The 16,066-nt window shown below is 40.1% G+C and overlaps 1 protein-coding gene across 1 annotated transcript in view; it reads right to left on the reverse strand.

Annotated features, from left to right (window-relative positions):
• igf1rb (insulin-like growth factor 1b receptor) overlaps positions 1–16,066 on the reverse strand; it is a 45,930-nt gene that overhangs the window by 24,838 nt on the left and 5,026 nt on the right. The window contains exon 2 of the mRNA XM_073464350.1: positions 11,825–12,391. Within this exon, the coding sequence (XP_073320451.1) occupies positions 11,825–12,391 (567 nt within the window). The remainder of the gene's footprint in view (positions 1–11,824; positions 12,392–16,066) is intronic.

Raw genomic sequence — 16,066 nt, forward strand, 5'->3', positions numbered from 1 at the left:
AGAGATTTAATTTTGTAATTTTGACTCCATCACACACTCACTCACACACAGCATCACAAGGAGTTGTCTACATTCCTGAGTCTTTGTGTTTGTGTGTTTACTTGGCATGGGGAAGACGGAAATATCCCTGGAATTTGATGGAATGGATGAAGGAGGAAGAGTAGACGACTACCATACACTTTGAGGCGGTGCTAATGACCTACAGTACCTCTCTAGCCTTACATGTCGGGCAACTTACCACAACAAGGTCTCAAGGCCTAAATGTTTTGCATATTTAACCGAGCTTACTTTGATAGGCAGATTCTCGCTATCCTGTTGTGATGTATTACCTTTTATGAAGGATGACATGTATCTGAACCTCTGACCAAACCCAACCACACCCAACTGTGATGATTGGTGTGATCAGAGGGGCAACAGACTGAAACCACAAGAGGTCAGTGAAACAATGCTTTTTAGGTTGGTCATAAATTCTCAAGACTCAGAGGAGCCTGGTCATAGGGCTGAACAATTGATCAAAATCGCAATATGGTCAAGTTCAAGATTCAGTGCAACCATCCTACAAATCATATTTTCCAGACAGGGGAACATGCTTGTTTGGAACAGAGGCAGCAAAAATTACGCCATTATTTGTAAATCTTATTCAGTGAAAAAGAAATGGAAAAATTGCTGTTCCCACTAAAGTCATATTGCAATATATGTCAAAATAATCACAATATGATTTTTTTTGCCTATCGTTCAGCCCTACCTGGTCACCAGGTGCTGAAGTGAATGCCAATGTAATCTACTACTAAGACTGGCTGAAAACCATTACTAATGAACGCTCCAGTAGGACCTGCAATTGCAACAGGAAAAAAATGCAAGCAGCTTTACATTATTTTGGGCATGGTGTGTAACACTGAAAGCAAAATACTGTCATGTGGATTATTAAATAGGAGGGGTCTCTGCTGTGTTACTAGCACAATACTTACACTAACATATATATATCATTAGTGTGCATTTATGCATCTATCAGTGTGACTGTGTGTGTGTGTGTGTGTGTGTCCATCCTACTTTCCCCCACGCTCAACATTGCTCGGAAGTGGGTGAGACAAGAAAAAGAACAGAATCGTCGATGAATAAAATTTAATACAATTTATCAACTGCCTTTTTTATTTTATTTGGCTACATCCCCGGCAAATACAGACAACTGGTTAGCCAATTGCCCATGCACGTAATTCAAAACTCTAGATGACCCAAAACCTGTAACAGGGCCAAAGAATTTCCCCGTTTTTTCTCTCTTTTCTTGTAATTCTACTGTGATCACGGCAGAGTGAAACAATGAAAAATGAGCCTTTATAACAAAACATAAACTATACCAACCAGCCTCAAATCCACAAACAAGAGGCTCATCTCAGTCCCTGGTCACAGCACATCCCAATCTGACGGTGTTAACAGAGCACAATTAAAGGCCACATAATTACAGTAGGCACTTCGACACAACCAAACCAGTAATGTTCTCTTCCAGGAATTCCAGGGATGGGTGTGACTGTTCACTAAAAGTAGTCATGGATGTGCCTGGTTTACAAAGCAGTCCCTATAATTACCAGCCCTGACAGCCTCCGGGTTCTGGGTCAGGGGAAGGGGTGCAGGACTAGTTGTGGATCATCGTATGTTGTGATTTTGGGTTTGACAATCAACAACTGCTTTCAGAATATCTGCTGTAGGTGAAAACAATAAATGCATCTTTTAAGATGTTATCTAGTGTCATAATGACATTTTATTAATTGCTTTCAGAGAAAGCCTTAACTGAAACGGTCAGCTGTCAGCAGTAAAATGAACTCCAGTTTTCTTACAGATCATTTAACCAAACATGACTTACATCAGAAGGTTTCAAAGCCTGGATTCAAACCACAGGGCTGGATACAACAACTATGAGTAGTTGCGGTATAGCCAACATAGTGACCTATATATAATGCTGCTGAACCATCTAAAAATAGGACCGGACACGACCAAGTCATGCATGGGTAATGCAGATTTATTTTGATACACTTAGACCAAAGTTTTGTTTGTACCGAACAGACAAACTAAAAGTATTTTTTTCAAGCAACACATCTCGTGAAACTAACAACAAAGACAAGATAATGGTCGTTTTAATCATAACCAATTAATCTGACCTTTATGACATTAATGAAACCCTACAACTATTGCTTTAGTTCCACCATGCTCCGTTATTGTGGATCAAGAAGTGACCACTCAAATCACACAAAAACCATACAAAATTGTGATACATTTAAACATGTAAGAGAAGTTCATATGAAAAAAAGTTGATTGACATTCTCTGTTAGCTCAGTTAGTTCTTAAAATGTTATTAAGGGCAACATTGGTCCTTAGTGTCATCTTTGCAGCTGCAGAAGGGGTTTCTTAAACACTTTAAGGCCCGGGGTTCAAACAACCAACCACATGGTCCCAGGCTAGCTTTGTCAGTCTCCTCAGGAGTGGGTGTCTGTACGCAGTACATGATGGTATGGAGCTAATCATAGCAGAGATTAGACAGACATCAGCAGGAACTAGTAGTCACTGGGCTTCCTTAAGCCCTAATCACTGGGTCACACAAGTCAGGCTGTCTGGATAACATGAGCTCTCTGCTGGAGCTGGGCTTCCTCTCGCTTTGATTTACTCTGATCAAAAAATACCTCCCCCCCCAAGCCTTACATAATGTATACACCACATACTGTTTGTGGTGTAACCTGTGTGCTGATCCCTTATGTGGTTATTCTGTATCTGTGTCAGTATGTACTGTACTACTCTGTATGTAACAGGTCTTGTTGTTATTGAGTATGTGTATTCCTGCACTGCATAAGCCACTACACTTTAAACACACATACAGAGAAACACCATCTGAACTTACTGAAACACTTTTGTCATCTGGTTTGAACTGAAATCTGATGGCTTCAACCTTGTAGAACAACAGAGCTTTGGCACCAAGCTGCTGTATATCCATCAACACTCAATCATATAAAATCACAATATTCGTTCCTCACTCCCTCCTATCCCTCATTTACTCATTTAATACCCTTCTCCTTCCTTTTAAACTGTACTTACTCCATCCTTTCATGCCATTTTCATCTGTCATTTCTAAATAACACATCCATACTAGTTAACACATCGCAGTTTTATGTCAGTTTTAAGATATACGTCTGGTCAGTTCTGTTGGCTTATTAGTGTAATTCACGAATGGTGCTCATTATATTTAGCAGAAATCCCCAACAGTACAGTACTGCAAACTACATTAGTGTATTGCTCAGATTAGTTTATAACATTCTTTAGTGTCAGTCAATTTCATCTGTGGAAGTGATGCAAGTAATGAAAAGCCCACTACACTATGTGCTGAATTAAAACATTTATAATAGGGAACTTGTTAACTCCATACCCACCTAGCCAATATGGCTGCCTCCTACCCACAATGCAACTTAAAATGGAACTTAAAGTTCCAGGAACAATCTATAAATGTATAGGCAAAGATTCTTCACTCTGGTATTGTACAAAGACGAATTAGGATTTGTGGGAATGAAGCCACACTTTTCATCTCTTTGTTCTGATGTTGTAGTTACTGTTGTGCTATATCTAAAGCTGCATAAAGAACATACACATACATGCATAGCCGACTTTTGGTTGTATTTGAAAAGTGCACAAAAAGTGTTGTTGAAAGGAGGATCAATGAGGCAGCTGAGTCTGGAGACTAGTTCATCAATGCCCAGCCCCAACTCATAACACTCAAAGCCCAAATCATCACCTTAAACATGATCCATACCCATCCAAGCTACCTCATCTCAAACAGGCTGACAGAGAGCAAAAACATTCAAGGTCATGCACAACAGAAAACCCCAAAAACATCAGTGAGGTAGAAATGCAAAAAAGGTTAGTTCACATTAAGAAAATGTATGTTTAAAAATTGCCTCAAATTTAGCACAAGAGAAGCACTGGGTAAATAAACACAGGAGCTATGACATCCAAAAACCAACCAGAAAACAGCAGAGGGAGGGGGCTGGGACTGACTCCACAACACTCTCTCTCTCTCTCTCTGTTGGACTCCCCTTAGCTCTCTTTCACACACACACAGAAGTGTGTTTTGCTGCTAGACAGCTGACAGTGTGTCGCCTGCATGTCAGCTAACACGCACAGCTCCACTCATGCCACAGCAGTGTATTGAGCATTTTAATTCATAAATCACAGCAATACTAGTTTCTGCAAAACAAACAGATGAAACAGAAAATCTAACAGGCTCAGATTTGTTAGAAGACATTATTTCTAATTCATCCAATTAACACATTTCCATTAAAATAATATATATTGATACTGGTAGTGAGCACATTTAGTTTTATAAGTGTTCTCAGCAAAATTGGACGAAAAAGATTATTTTGGGGAATTTTGTCTTCATTTGATAGCTCACAGTGTTGAGACAAACACAAAACATAGAGGAAGAGACATATAACAAGCAACAAAGGTCCTTAATTGGAATGAAACCAAGTACACTATGGTTATATGGTTTACGTGCTAAACACCCTGAAGCCCCATCTGATTCTGTAATTCTACAGCAGATACCAGCTTTGATAGTTGAGAGTTTAAAAGAAATCTGACAATATAACAGTTGGCAAATATAATTTCTAGCTTTATAGCATAAATATGGAACTTCAAACAAACTTTTTGACAATTACCTCCTTACAAAACATGCACTCGGAGGGATGTTTTTTCACCGATGTTTCTCAACTGGCTCAAAGATATCTTAAGTATATCTGTACTACAATATCTTGTTACCAACATATACACCATATGGATATTACAGCCCAACCGATATATTGGTTGGCCGATATTGGTCTATCACAGATATGTTGATGTCGGCGTATACCTAGTTAGATATGCGCCAATATGAAAACTGTTTTTAGAGATTAAAATGCAGGAAAATATGCTAGGAGTAATTTAGAATGATCAAATTTCAATATTTTGGTATGCTGATGTCATTTGGACAATAATGTTCATTGTTAAACTGTAAAAAGTGCTGCCTCCACTACATATCCTTGTCACAACTGTTTGATAACCACATTTGAAGGATCATTGCAAAACAAGTACATATATCAGCTGATATACTGATATTATCAAATTTATGACCCCCTTATATTGGCATCTTCTCCAAAAATCAAGAATCGGCCAGACTCTAACAGATATATCTGCAATAAGCTAATATCAGTTAATATATCGACGCAGCTGATTGGTCAGTCAGACTGTTTTTCAAAAATACCCAAACAGAAACATGGTGTTTATTTTCTTGTATGTTGGTTTAAAGAAATTAGGCAACAACCTGGTCGCTGCTGTGATTTACAGTGAACCAGAGTACCTGTGGATTTTCTGTCATGTTGGTGATGTAGAAATATACATTCATTGTGATCCAAAACTTTTTATATAAATAGTTTTATATCATGTGGCAGAACTAAGCACGCAGAAAATACTTTTTTTTAGGGGGGCTATCCCTGCCCTAACCCAAATAAGCCTTTTTAAAGCCACATTTTAGGCAGAGAGATGGTTGTTATGATGGTGGGGGTACAGTGGCAGTGCTGTGCTGTTTTTGATGTTACCACTAGAAGTCGCAAAAGTCAGAAACTTTTAAATCCTACACATAAAGTCACTAAGTTTAGAAAATTTGTTTCCATACTTGACTCTTGACTTGCAACACCAGCGTTCACAATAGAATAACAAATAACTTGGTGCCATGCTGTATTTGACCTCAATGAACCACAGATATCGTCACACAAAAACATCATTCAAACATGATCATTCACAGCGTATAAAGGCGTGCACATTACATTTGTCTTTTAACAAGTAGAGAAAAACTAATATTAATCCATGAGGTCAATTGTCCCATCAGGGTAACATGTCAGCTAAATGACTATAAACATAAATGAGCAAGCACTGACATGGCAAGTATAGCAAATTAATCTAGCAGCAGTCTGAGCAACAACCCTGAAGACAATCCTTCGAGTTTAATGTGTAATCCCTTCAGCCAGGGGTTAACAAAAGACAAAAATTCCTTCCAGTAAATCCCTGAAGACCTACTTTGTACTTTAATGATGTGCTTTCATCTCCTCAGACCATACAAAGCACCGGAAAAACATCCCCCATGCTGCTCAATGTGTGAGCGTGTGTGCGGGTTTGTGTGCTTGAGAAAGAGAGCGAGACAGTGTGTTTGCTTCCCAGCATGCACGGACATGGTTCTCCTTTAGAAGAAGCCTGTGAGTTATGAACGAGACAAAAACACCCAAACCAGATTCCAAAAAACAAATGAGGGAAGTAAACATGGGAGAATGCAGCCCCCGCCACCACCACTAAAAAACACTCCACTTTCCCAGAGAAGCAAATGGGCTTTGAACCCTCCTCTGCCCTGTAACAGTTTTATGAATGAGTTCAGGCTGAAAGCATGTCCTTTATATTAACTCAATGAAAACAGGACTAGCACATTCCCCTTCCGTCATTTTTTGACCTGATGAATGACCGGGTCTGGAAATAAAATGCCTCTGAATACAACGTTTGCATTCATGCCAACACAGCAGAAGGCCTGTGAGCAAGGCACACATCAAACAATAGATACCAGATAAGATTACTGAAGCCTGATACAGGGCGTTATCAGAAGAGACAAATATAAACCATCATGATATGGACCTCGTTAGTCCTGAGTGTTTCATGCTACTGTTAAAAGTTAACAGACATGATTCCTAAAAGATTAATCGTAAAATTAATTTTTTTACTCCTCTATGACAGTAAACAGACTATCTTTGAAATGTGGACAAAACAAGACATCTGAGGAAACATTTTTCACCATTTTCTGATGTTTTATGGGCCGAAGGACTAATTGATTAATTGAGATAATAGTCAACAGACTAATCGACAATGAAAATAACTGTTAGTTGCAGCCCTAATTCCAGACCGCAGCATCAGGCTCTACTGTTTTTACTGCTGCATACTACTAACACACAGAATTTGCACAGCATACATAAAAACAGGATCTGATCTGCAGCCTCCAGACAACAATTTGAGGGAATGAACACTGCTTGGTCAGCCAGCTCAAGTACTCCAGCAGCTATCAGGCCTTCCTCACTTTAATGAAGCCTGGCTTTACTACCACCAGACTTCTCCAATAAAGTGCCTAATAAATAGCACAACAATGCAGTCTCTGCAGTGAGAGCAGCAGTGCTCATGTTGTTTCAGATCAATGCTGTTTTAAGGCAGCGGCAGCAGCAGCGACGAATGATGGCCCATTTGCCCTGGCTAACACACTCCCACTGGAGCCCAGATGAATGCATCTTCGCGGGGTCATTCTCCACATCTTCTATATTTAGTCACCTCAACTGACTTAACAAAACCTCTTGCATAGGAAGATGCCAACTGAACACAAACACAGCACAGTAACAGTTCAGAGACTCCGCATTATCGGCGCAGTGAAGGCTCGCCATTTCTCCGCCTTTGTTTGTTCACACCGAACCAAGCAGCTGCGGCGTAAAGCCGCACCACTGTGTCAATTCATACAGCACACTGGCACTGCGGATCCAAAAGAGGCATGACGGTACACATAATGAACCTGAGATCTGTGTGTATTTCTCCCGGTGTCCACCTGTTGATCTAAAAATGTATCAGCCGACTGTTTATAATCATATGGATGCGGTTATAATGTGTTGTGATTGAGATCCTGACCCATCATACATCCTGGAAAGTGACAAAGTTATGTTTTTTGCTCTAAGTTAAATAATTACATAATCACCCTCAGTAAACAGCAGACCCTGTCTGGCTCTCTCACTTGCGGGAGGGATGCTGTTTTCTGGGGGAAACTTCACCGAAGTCTTGGTCGGGAGGGCTCACCGTCGCAGTGATTTCTTTCAATATAAGTTTACAGAGACAGTAAATACAACAACACAATGTGAGTTCAAGTTTTTTGCTCTGAATCGCGTCACATAATCACCGCCAATCAACTGTGGGAGCCGCCTGGCTCTGCTGCCTTGGACAGACGCCGTTTTTCGGGCAGAAATATGACAAAGAGTTGGTAGGACAGACAGGACGACAGACACTTCTCCACGTATCACTGTAGGTATTTTTAATTTTTTTCCTCATAAGTTGACAAAGACACTACCAGTTACCACATTAGTGTTGTTTGGTCATGTAACGTTGCTTTGTGGGTTGAAGTGTGGGACATTTCCCTTTTATTTGATGAGTGAAGGATCTGTTTAGCTGTCAGACTGTGAACACCATCAGACCAACACACCCCTGATCCACGCCTCCGCAACAGAGCCGCAGCAAAACTGTCCCCCCTCTCTGCATCTGTAACTTTCACACAGACGGCGATGCAGAGAATCGGCGCATGATACCTGCACTGAAAGGGCAGTGTGAATGGGGCTAGTGTCTCATCTGTCCATTAAGTCAGTTTCCGAGATATGGCTGGGGACAAACTGCAACTAGGAGGCTTAGGATAGAGAAGTCTACATTGATTCATTCTCTTGAGAGTTCTGAGTTTTCCCTCCTGTTCCTTGTTGTCTAACTAAAGACTACAATTTTTAAGTTAAAAGAAAACCCAGACACTACTTAAACTGTTCTGGCACCAGGTAGTCAACAATATAGTGAAGCAGGGGTCTGTGTGTGTGTACATGTGTCTGCTGGGCTGTGACATCACGCAGCTGCAAACAAGAGGAATGTGGCCTCAGCACTACTTGCCATGGTGTTAACAGTGGTTTTAGCAGCAGCAGTTGGTAGACCAAGCATTGTCAATAGTAGGGATGTGCTTTATTAGTTGGCCAATCGATTTAACGCTGGTAGCTTCATTAGTTGGCACCAGACACACTAATCGGTTAAACTTATTAGTATTATTTTATTAATGCACATAGTTAAATCACATATTGGCATCATTTGCACTGAAATGTCATATCATCCTAGGCAAATGTTGCTCCTTGAAAAAAAAAAGTCAATTATTAGAGGTGTTATTGATAACATTCAACCATTAAGTGTGTTGTTCCAACACCCCCCTACCCCTGCATTCACGTCACAACACCACTGTTGTTTAAATCAGCTGGCCCCTCAAGTGGTTGCCAGTTTGTGCACTAGCTTACTTTGCTAACACTAGCTCACGTTGGTAACGCTAGCTTGCAGACGTTAATGTTGCCAAAGCTAGCTAGCTAACATTAGGGCAGATGTTTTATTTTTCAAAAATGATTTGTTTACATAAAAATGTTATCAATATGAGCTTCAACACCTCTGGATGACTGCATCTTAGATATTACAGGCCACTTGCGATGTTATTATGTTTTGTAGGATAATGTGAAATGTTCATAATGAATGGCACAAGGAATCATACATTTCAGCAGCATTTTAACAAAAATGTTTTGTTATTGATGATTAATAGTTGCAAACAGCACTTATACACAATATCTTTTGGAACCCAATAGAGGTCGAACTGTGTTCAATTTATACTATTTTCTGAGCGTTGTCTTATTTCTAGTATAAGTTTTAACTTCTGTCTAAATGTCAGGGAAATTAATCATTCAAAACATCCCTAATCAATATAAAGTTTTGTTGTGTTAGTGGAAGAAGTACTAGTAATAACAGTACTCGGTTTAGCAGTTGGGGAAGTAGTAAGAGAAGCAGTAGTAGCAACGTTGTCATATTAGCACTGGCAATAGAAGTTCTACTAGCCAAGGCATTTAGTATTAGTTGTTGGCTCTTTTAAAGTTATTTCCAAATCTATTTCCTGTCCTTCACAGCCCCAGCCCTGAAAAAAACAACATATTTTAGTCTTGTCTCGTCTAGTCTCGTCGTCGAGAGATGGCCTTTTATCAGCACTGTTACACTTAACGCCTTCATACAGTCAAAATGCCTCAATGTCAATATTAGATCATTTTCAACAATATTATCATAACACTCAGAAACTCTATGTTAAACACCAAAATTTGAGTGTAATGTCCTATTACAGTGTGGAGTCCTTTATCAAAGCCGCACAACTGCCTGTTGTTGAGTTTACACTGCACCAGGAAGGAAGATGGTGACCTTCTCACTAGTGAAGACATAACTGTAGATAGAGCTTGCTGTGGATTCACAAGTGCAGTTTTTCCACTAGCACTTTTGGCCCCGTTGCGTCAAACAGAGCCGCACTGATTTGCTTTTCCATCACCAGTTTTACTGCATCGAGTTGAGCCGAGCAACGCCTGCAATGGACCTGCTCCGGAGTAAAACCAAGCCGCAGCCGCCCCGCCTCCAAGCGGCCTGTTCTGCCATGTTCACTTTCAGCTGTTTCAGGAGTCATGTTTAGTTACTGCTGGTGACACACAATGCTTCCTGTAATGCTGCTTCATAATAAAAGCTTTTAAATGTCTAAATAACGGGGGGCTTTTATTGTGAAGAAGTTATAGTAAATCAAATGTGTTTGTAGCTGAATTAGTGGTGACACTTTGTTAGCGGTGATTCTTTGATAGTACTGCAGGGATTGAAACAAGCGCATCATTGGTTTAAGACACACCTTCAAGCAGGTAGCCCAGTTGTCATGGAAATGCAAAACCCTGGCCGCACCAGGCTGCCGCGCCGAGTAGAGCCAGGCCGGCAGATGTAATGGAAAAACGACATAAGTCACCATCCGTATGATGACAGGTTAAATGATCTGGACTGACATTGTGTCTTATTGGGTGACAAACCTACAAGAGTCTATAGCCCATTAGCACAAACAGACTATTGTTTTCTCGCTGACGAGGGAGATGATAAACAGCACAGAGTTCTGCCCCTCCACCTGACACCCCCTCCATCCATCCATCCATGTCTTCCTCCAACATATTCCACCTCCTGGTTTCTTTTCCAGCATGCCCACACTCTGCCACTCCAACAACCAACAAAGCAGGCCAGGCTTATGTGTGTATGTCTGACATATTTGCATCTCTGCGTGTCTGCATCTGTCTGCGCTTCGAGCGTGTGATGAAGCTTCTTGTCGTGTGTGTATGGACATGCATTCAGTCCAGGCCAGTCCTGTGACAGTTTCATGTCACAAGACTGAAAACATCAACATGCTGAGTCTGCAGCAAGGCGCCAGTCACCAGGGAAACAATTCAGCCAGACGCACACTCAGTCAGCCAAAACACATCGTCTGAAATGCACCAGCAAAACAAGTCATCGAAAACACTGCAGTCGTAAACACAAAATTAAAGGGAGAGTTCACACTCACCGTGCTTTGAGTAGTTTAATTAAACTCTGGAGCATTTACTCCTTTAATTCACTTTGTTTAGGCAGATGAGAGCATTTGAATTGAACTTTCATGGTATCAAATATGCACCACGAGACCTGAATATGTGAGCTACTGCCTCTTTTGAGAGGCTCGCAGTAGACTGTGATACAACAGGTACCTTTTTTTTGTAGTCAACTAAACAGAGGCTGACATTTGAGAGGTAGTAGTTGCGTACATTTAGAAAACCTTGCTCAACAACGACATGGGCTGAGGTAAAATTAAAGTCTTAATTGATACCTCTCTCTAGGCTCTTCCTTCATGTTTCCACTACTTGGATAAACACCTGAGATATATTACAGCAAAGATCTGGAGACAAGTCAGTCATGCATAACAACATCCCCCTCTGCTTTCCTCTTTCCCCGCAGCCAAAACACAACAGCTAAAGCAGTTAAAGTGACAGGTAGCAGGCCACAGCTGTAGGCACAGAGCCGTTCATTACACTCTCAAATTCACATCTACGCAAATCACGCCAAAGGCTAGGCTGTGTGCGCGATCGATTTGCAATTCAAATCCCTGATGAGCTATCATGTGTGACAGACATCTTACCTTTCTGGCAGTGATTGGAGTTCCAGCAGCGGTAGTTGTAGTTGTTGTTGAACATGGTCTTTCTGCACTGAGGGTTGTTCTCCATGATGCCTGGGCAAACGTCACTGCACTCTTTGGACTGCTTGTTCCCAGCGATGTAATTGTTGAACTCGGCGTCCATGATGAGGGACCAATCTATGGAGTCCAGGTAGCAGAGCTCAGGGTTCTTCTCAATACGGATGGCACCACGGGTGATGTTCCTTAGGTTGTACAGGCCGATGTCCTTCAAGCTAGTCATCTCAAAGATCACAAGGGCGTAGTTGTAGAAGAGGTTTCGTCCACGTATGACGGTGAGGTTGGGAAAGAGCGCGCTCAGACTGTCCAGGCCAGATACCCGGAATAGCAGCAAGTAATCTGTGATCATGGTCAGCTTGGGGAAACTCAGGGAGCGGAAAACTTCCTGGTTGATGTTGTTGTTGTTTTTGTCACCGATGAGGAGGATCTGCAGGTAGCCCTCCACCACCGTGCAGTTCTCGAGACGCTTGAATTCACTGATGTCATTGCCGATGTCGATGCTCGGACCACAGACTGCAGGGAGGAAACAGAGGGAGATAGTGAGGGATTGTAGTACATTTAATTTAGCAGTAACTTAAATATCTAGCACCTCATTGGCTATCTCTTCTTATTTCTTTGCGGTATCCTTTTATTTGATGCTCTCCAACAGTATTATCATCACTATGAGAGGTCTTGGCTAAATCAAACATATCTGCCTGTTCTCTTTAAAATCAAACAGCATAAAAGTTACATGAGAACGTGCTTTTACAAATGACCTTTAATTTCCTCATTTATTTACACACTGTGTAATAAATAGCTCTTGCAACAATATACAGAACAATATTCTCTAGTGGTATTTTTAAGGAGATGTTTATCCAATACATATTTTAAATATTGACTGTACACTGGAGCAGTGCTGTTGTTGACAGAAGATATTTGCCATTTTCAAGGCCAACTTAAGATGGTGCGACAAAGTAAATACTTGAGTCATGTTCTATTTAAGCTTATGTTAACAGTGCAATAAAGTTTATATTGCTCTGCCTTGAGGCTATTGTTGCTCTTGTGTCACCTATTATGACCCCAGGTTTTTGGTTTCAATGTCTGCTTTTAATAAGCTTTCATTGTACAATGACATCAAAGGCAAAGAAAACAAAAAAAAACCTATTGAACTCATGGCATCACCCATAACAAATGTACACACTGTCATTTGATCAAATGCAGTGACAAATGATTCATGGAGGAGTTTCACAAGTACTGTGGCGACATCATTCTTCATGTAACTACAGCCAAGCTAGCAGCTCTGTAAAGTCACCAAGCTAAAATGCTCACAATGACAATACTAACAATTATTTTAGCTTTTCAGCATGTTTTTAGTCAGAAACCAAAGTACTAGTTTTAAATTTGACCTGATGATGGAGCTATATGAGAAAGGTAAGAAATCCCCAATTACAATTCATATGTGAATTTCTGTACTTTATTCATGACAATTTATCAAATATTTGTGAAGACATTTCATTCAAAACAACCTCTAGTGTCAGCCTCATGGTAGTGGTAGGAAAAAAAAAAATGAGTCGGTTCACCAAAGTCAGTAAGATAAACTCCCTAGTCAGCAGACTAATTTGGCTAATCATCGCAGGTCTTTAGACCACCATGGAAACTGAGATAACAATGGGCTGAAGGGACCCTTTAGTTCCTTGAAAAGTAGTTCCAGTGACTGAAGGTTCCAGATACTTTGGGTGGAAATGCAGCTCAAGTCAACAGGAATCCTCCTCTGGTGGGACTGGGTGATATGGCCCTAAAGTAATATCGTAATATTTTGCGGCTATATCACGATACAAAATATATATTGAAATCTACTCAAAGGCACTTCATAAATGCTAGGACAGGGCAATAATATCAAATATCATCTATTTTTGACCACAGACCTTGATCTCAATATTGCTACAATATTGTAGGGATGACTATTGGTACTTCACAAAATATTAACACAATGGGATTTATGAAAACTAATAATCAGTAATGTGGATTTTATCACTAATTGGGTAAAGGCAAGTATTAGAACAAGTAGAACAGTCTAGTGAGTTAAGAAAATGACAGCACTTTACTGTACTGTAGCATTTAACGCCAGGAAAAGAAATCCAAATATCATGATATAACGATCCAAAATCTAGGACGACATATAGCTAAATAAATTGAATATATTGCCCGGCCCTATCCTCTGGGGACGATGAATGCTGGTGTAAAATGTCTTGGCAGACAGACTGACAACGCCATTTCTATAGCCTTGCTGGTAAAAGGGATAAAAACAGCACTTTGAACTGAGGTGTCCCCAGCTACAAAAGTATCAACCTGTCAGTCTTTACATGCACTGTGATCTAGTGAATTGAAGAATTTTCTTCAGTGGAGGTGGAAATGTCTGGGCCTATGATCAAAGGCGAGACAACAAAGAACACGTGTCCACCCTTTTATGCGAGCAAATTGCAAAAACATGTATTTATGTAGTTTTAAGTTGAAAGTAGAACAGATTTGTTAACATTTGTTTTGTTTTTTAAACTTCTTGAGTCATTCTTTGTTTTTTTACAGTCACAGACTCTGTTTCTGTTTGGAAAAAGAAATACATTGAGCTGAAACAACTTCAAAGAAAAGTATGAAAAAAAGGCATTCCTCTGAATCCTGAGTGGTCTCTGAATAATCCAAACTCGCATCAGGAAACTTTTGGTAAATCATGATGGTGATGATCGGTGATGATGGGTGGAGTGTTTGCCTTTCCAACTTTTACTCCCACCTGTGTGCTCTGCTCTGAACAATACTTAGCCTGAAGCCCCAGCAGCACCCACAGAAACATGGAGGCCATTATCACACATCACTGTGAGGAGGATTTAGACTTCAAAAGCTGGAGGGCAGTGAGTCATGGAAAACTCACACCGACCAGCTAACAGGTTGTCACACCACTTCTTTAATGCTGGTTCTTTAAGGTTTTACTGAATGTTTGTGACGCAGAGAGGTTTGAGAAAGACAATGCACACCCAGCAAACAATTGATTTCTTAATTACAGCATTTTATAATTTAACATTAGAGCTGGTGTTGAAGGCTTAATTTATGAAAATAAATGTCATTTCATCTTTTAGGGGATTGCTCTTAGAGCAAAACGTGGAGCTAGAGCAATGTGCCGCCAGCTTTACATATTCCCACACTAGATGACACGCCCCAGGGCTGTACACCTCGCTGTATAATCTAAGAAATTAAGTTATAATAGGTAATAAACTTGTCATAATAAGCGCATGTTTGTTTTTAATTTCTCTACTTTTTTTTTTTTTACATATGACGGTACAGTAAGGTTATGAAGTATGCTTCATGGTTACTGAAGTTAAATGTGAATACAAGACCAGTAAAAGTCTCTGAATGCAGAAAAGTATGAAATCAGTTCAAGATTGTACAACTAGTACCAAAATCTGTAGTTCCCTAAGATACGTGTGCCGTTTCTTTAGACACCACACTGCTGCAGAGGTGGAACAAATTTGAGTTTCAAAAAGAACACCATGAACACTGTGCTGGCAATGAAAATGTCCCCAAACCTCACCACATTTTAACAGCTAAGCACAAACAGACACATCATACTATTGGAAAAGGATTAAAACTCATTAGCTACACACAGTCATCACTGTTTATATTCTCAAAAAACACCATGTTCCCAATTTACCAGTCAGTAATTATTTACTGTGGGCTCAGAACATTCAAGTTTTTTTTAAATGTTACATTTCTGCTGCAGTCAAACATTTCCCATGTCAAAATGTCTAACAAACTAGTGTTTATAGACAAATAAACAAGGTGTAAATAATCTGACAAATCAGAATCTTTTAGTCATGCAGCCCAATGGCTCTAAACTAAACCACTGAACAGCAGCTATGGAGTCAGTTACACTCAGTACAACACACAAGTATGTGAGAGCGTATCCCCTCAATAATGATCGGTCATTTGTCGATGAGGTTATATTCCTATGTGACTTACAAAAATGTTGTGTGTTCTTTTCTTTTTTTGGGAATGGGGCATCACAATTACTTGAAATATTATCGAAAAACACAATATGGCCAAGTGCAATATCCAAATTACAGAAGCTGCAATTTTTTGATAAAGGTAAAATATGTGAAAATACAACATTATAATGAAGTTCTGTGGTGCTGCGGAGATGTCCCAGCTCTCAAACCATCA

Source organism: Pagrus major, chromosome 4 (assembly GCF_040436345.1).
Source record: "Pagrus major chromosome 4, Pma_NU_1.0".
NCBI classification, from domain to species: Eukaryota; Metazoa; Chordata; class Actinopteri; order Spariformes; family Sparidae; genus Pagrus; species Pagrus major.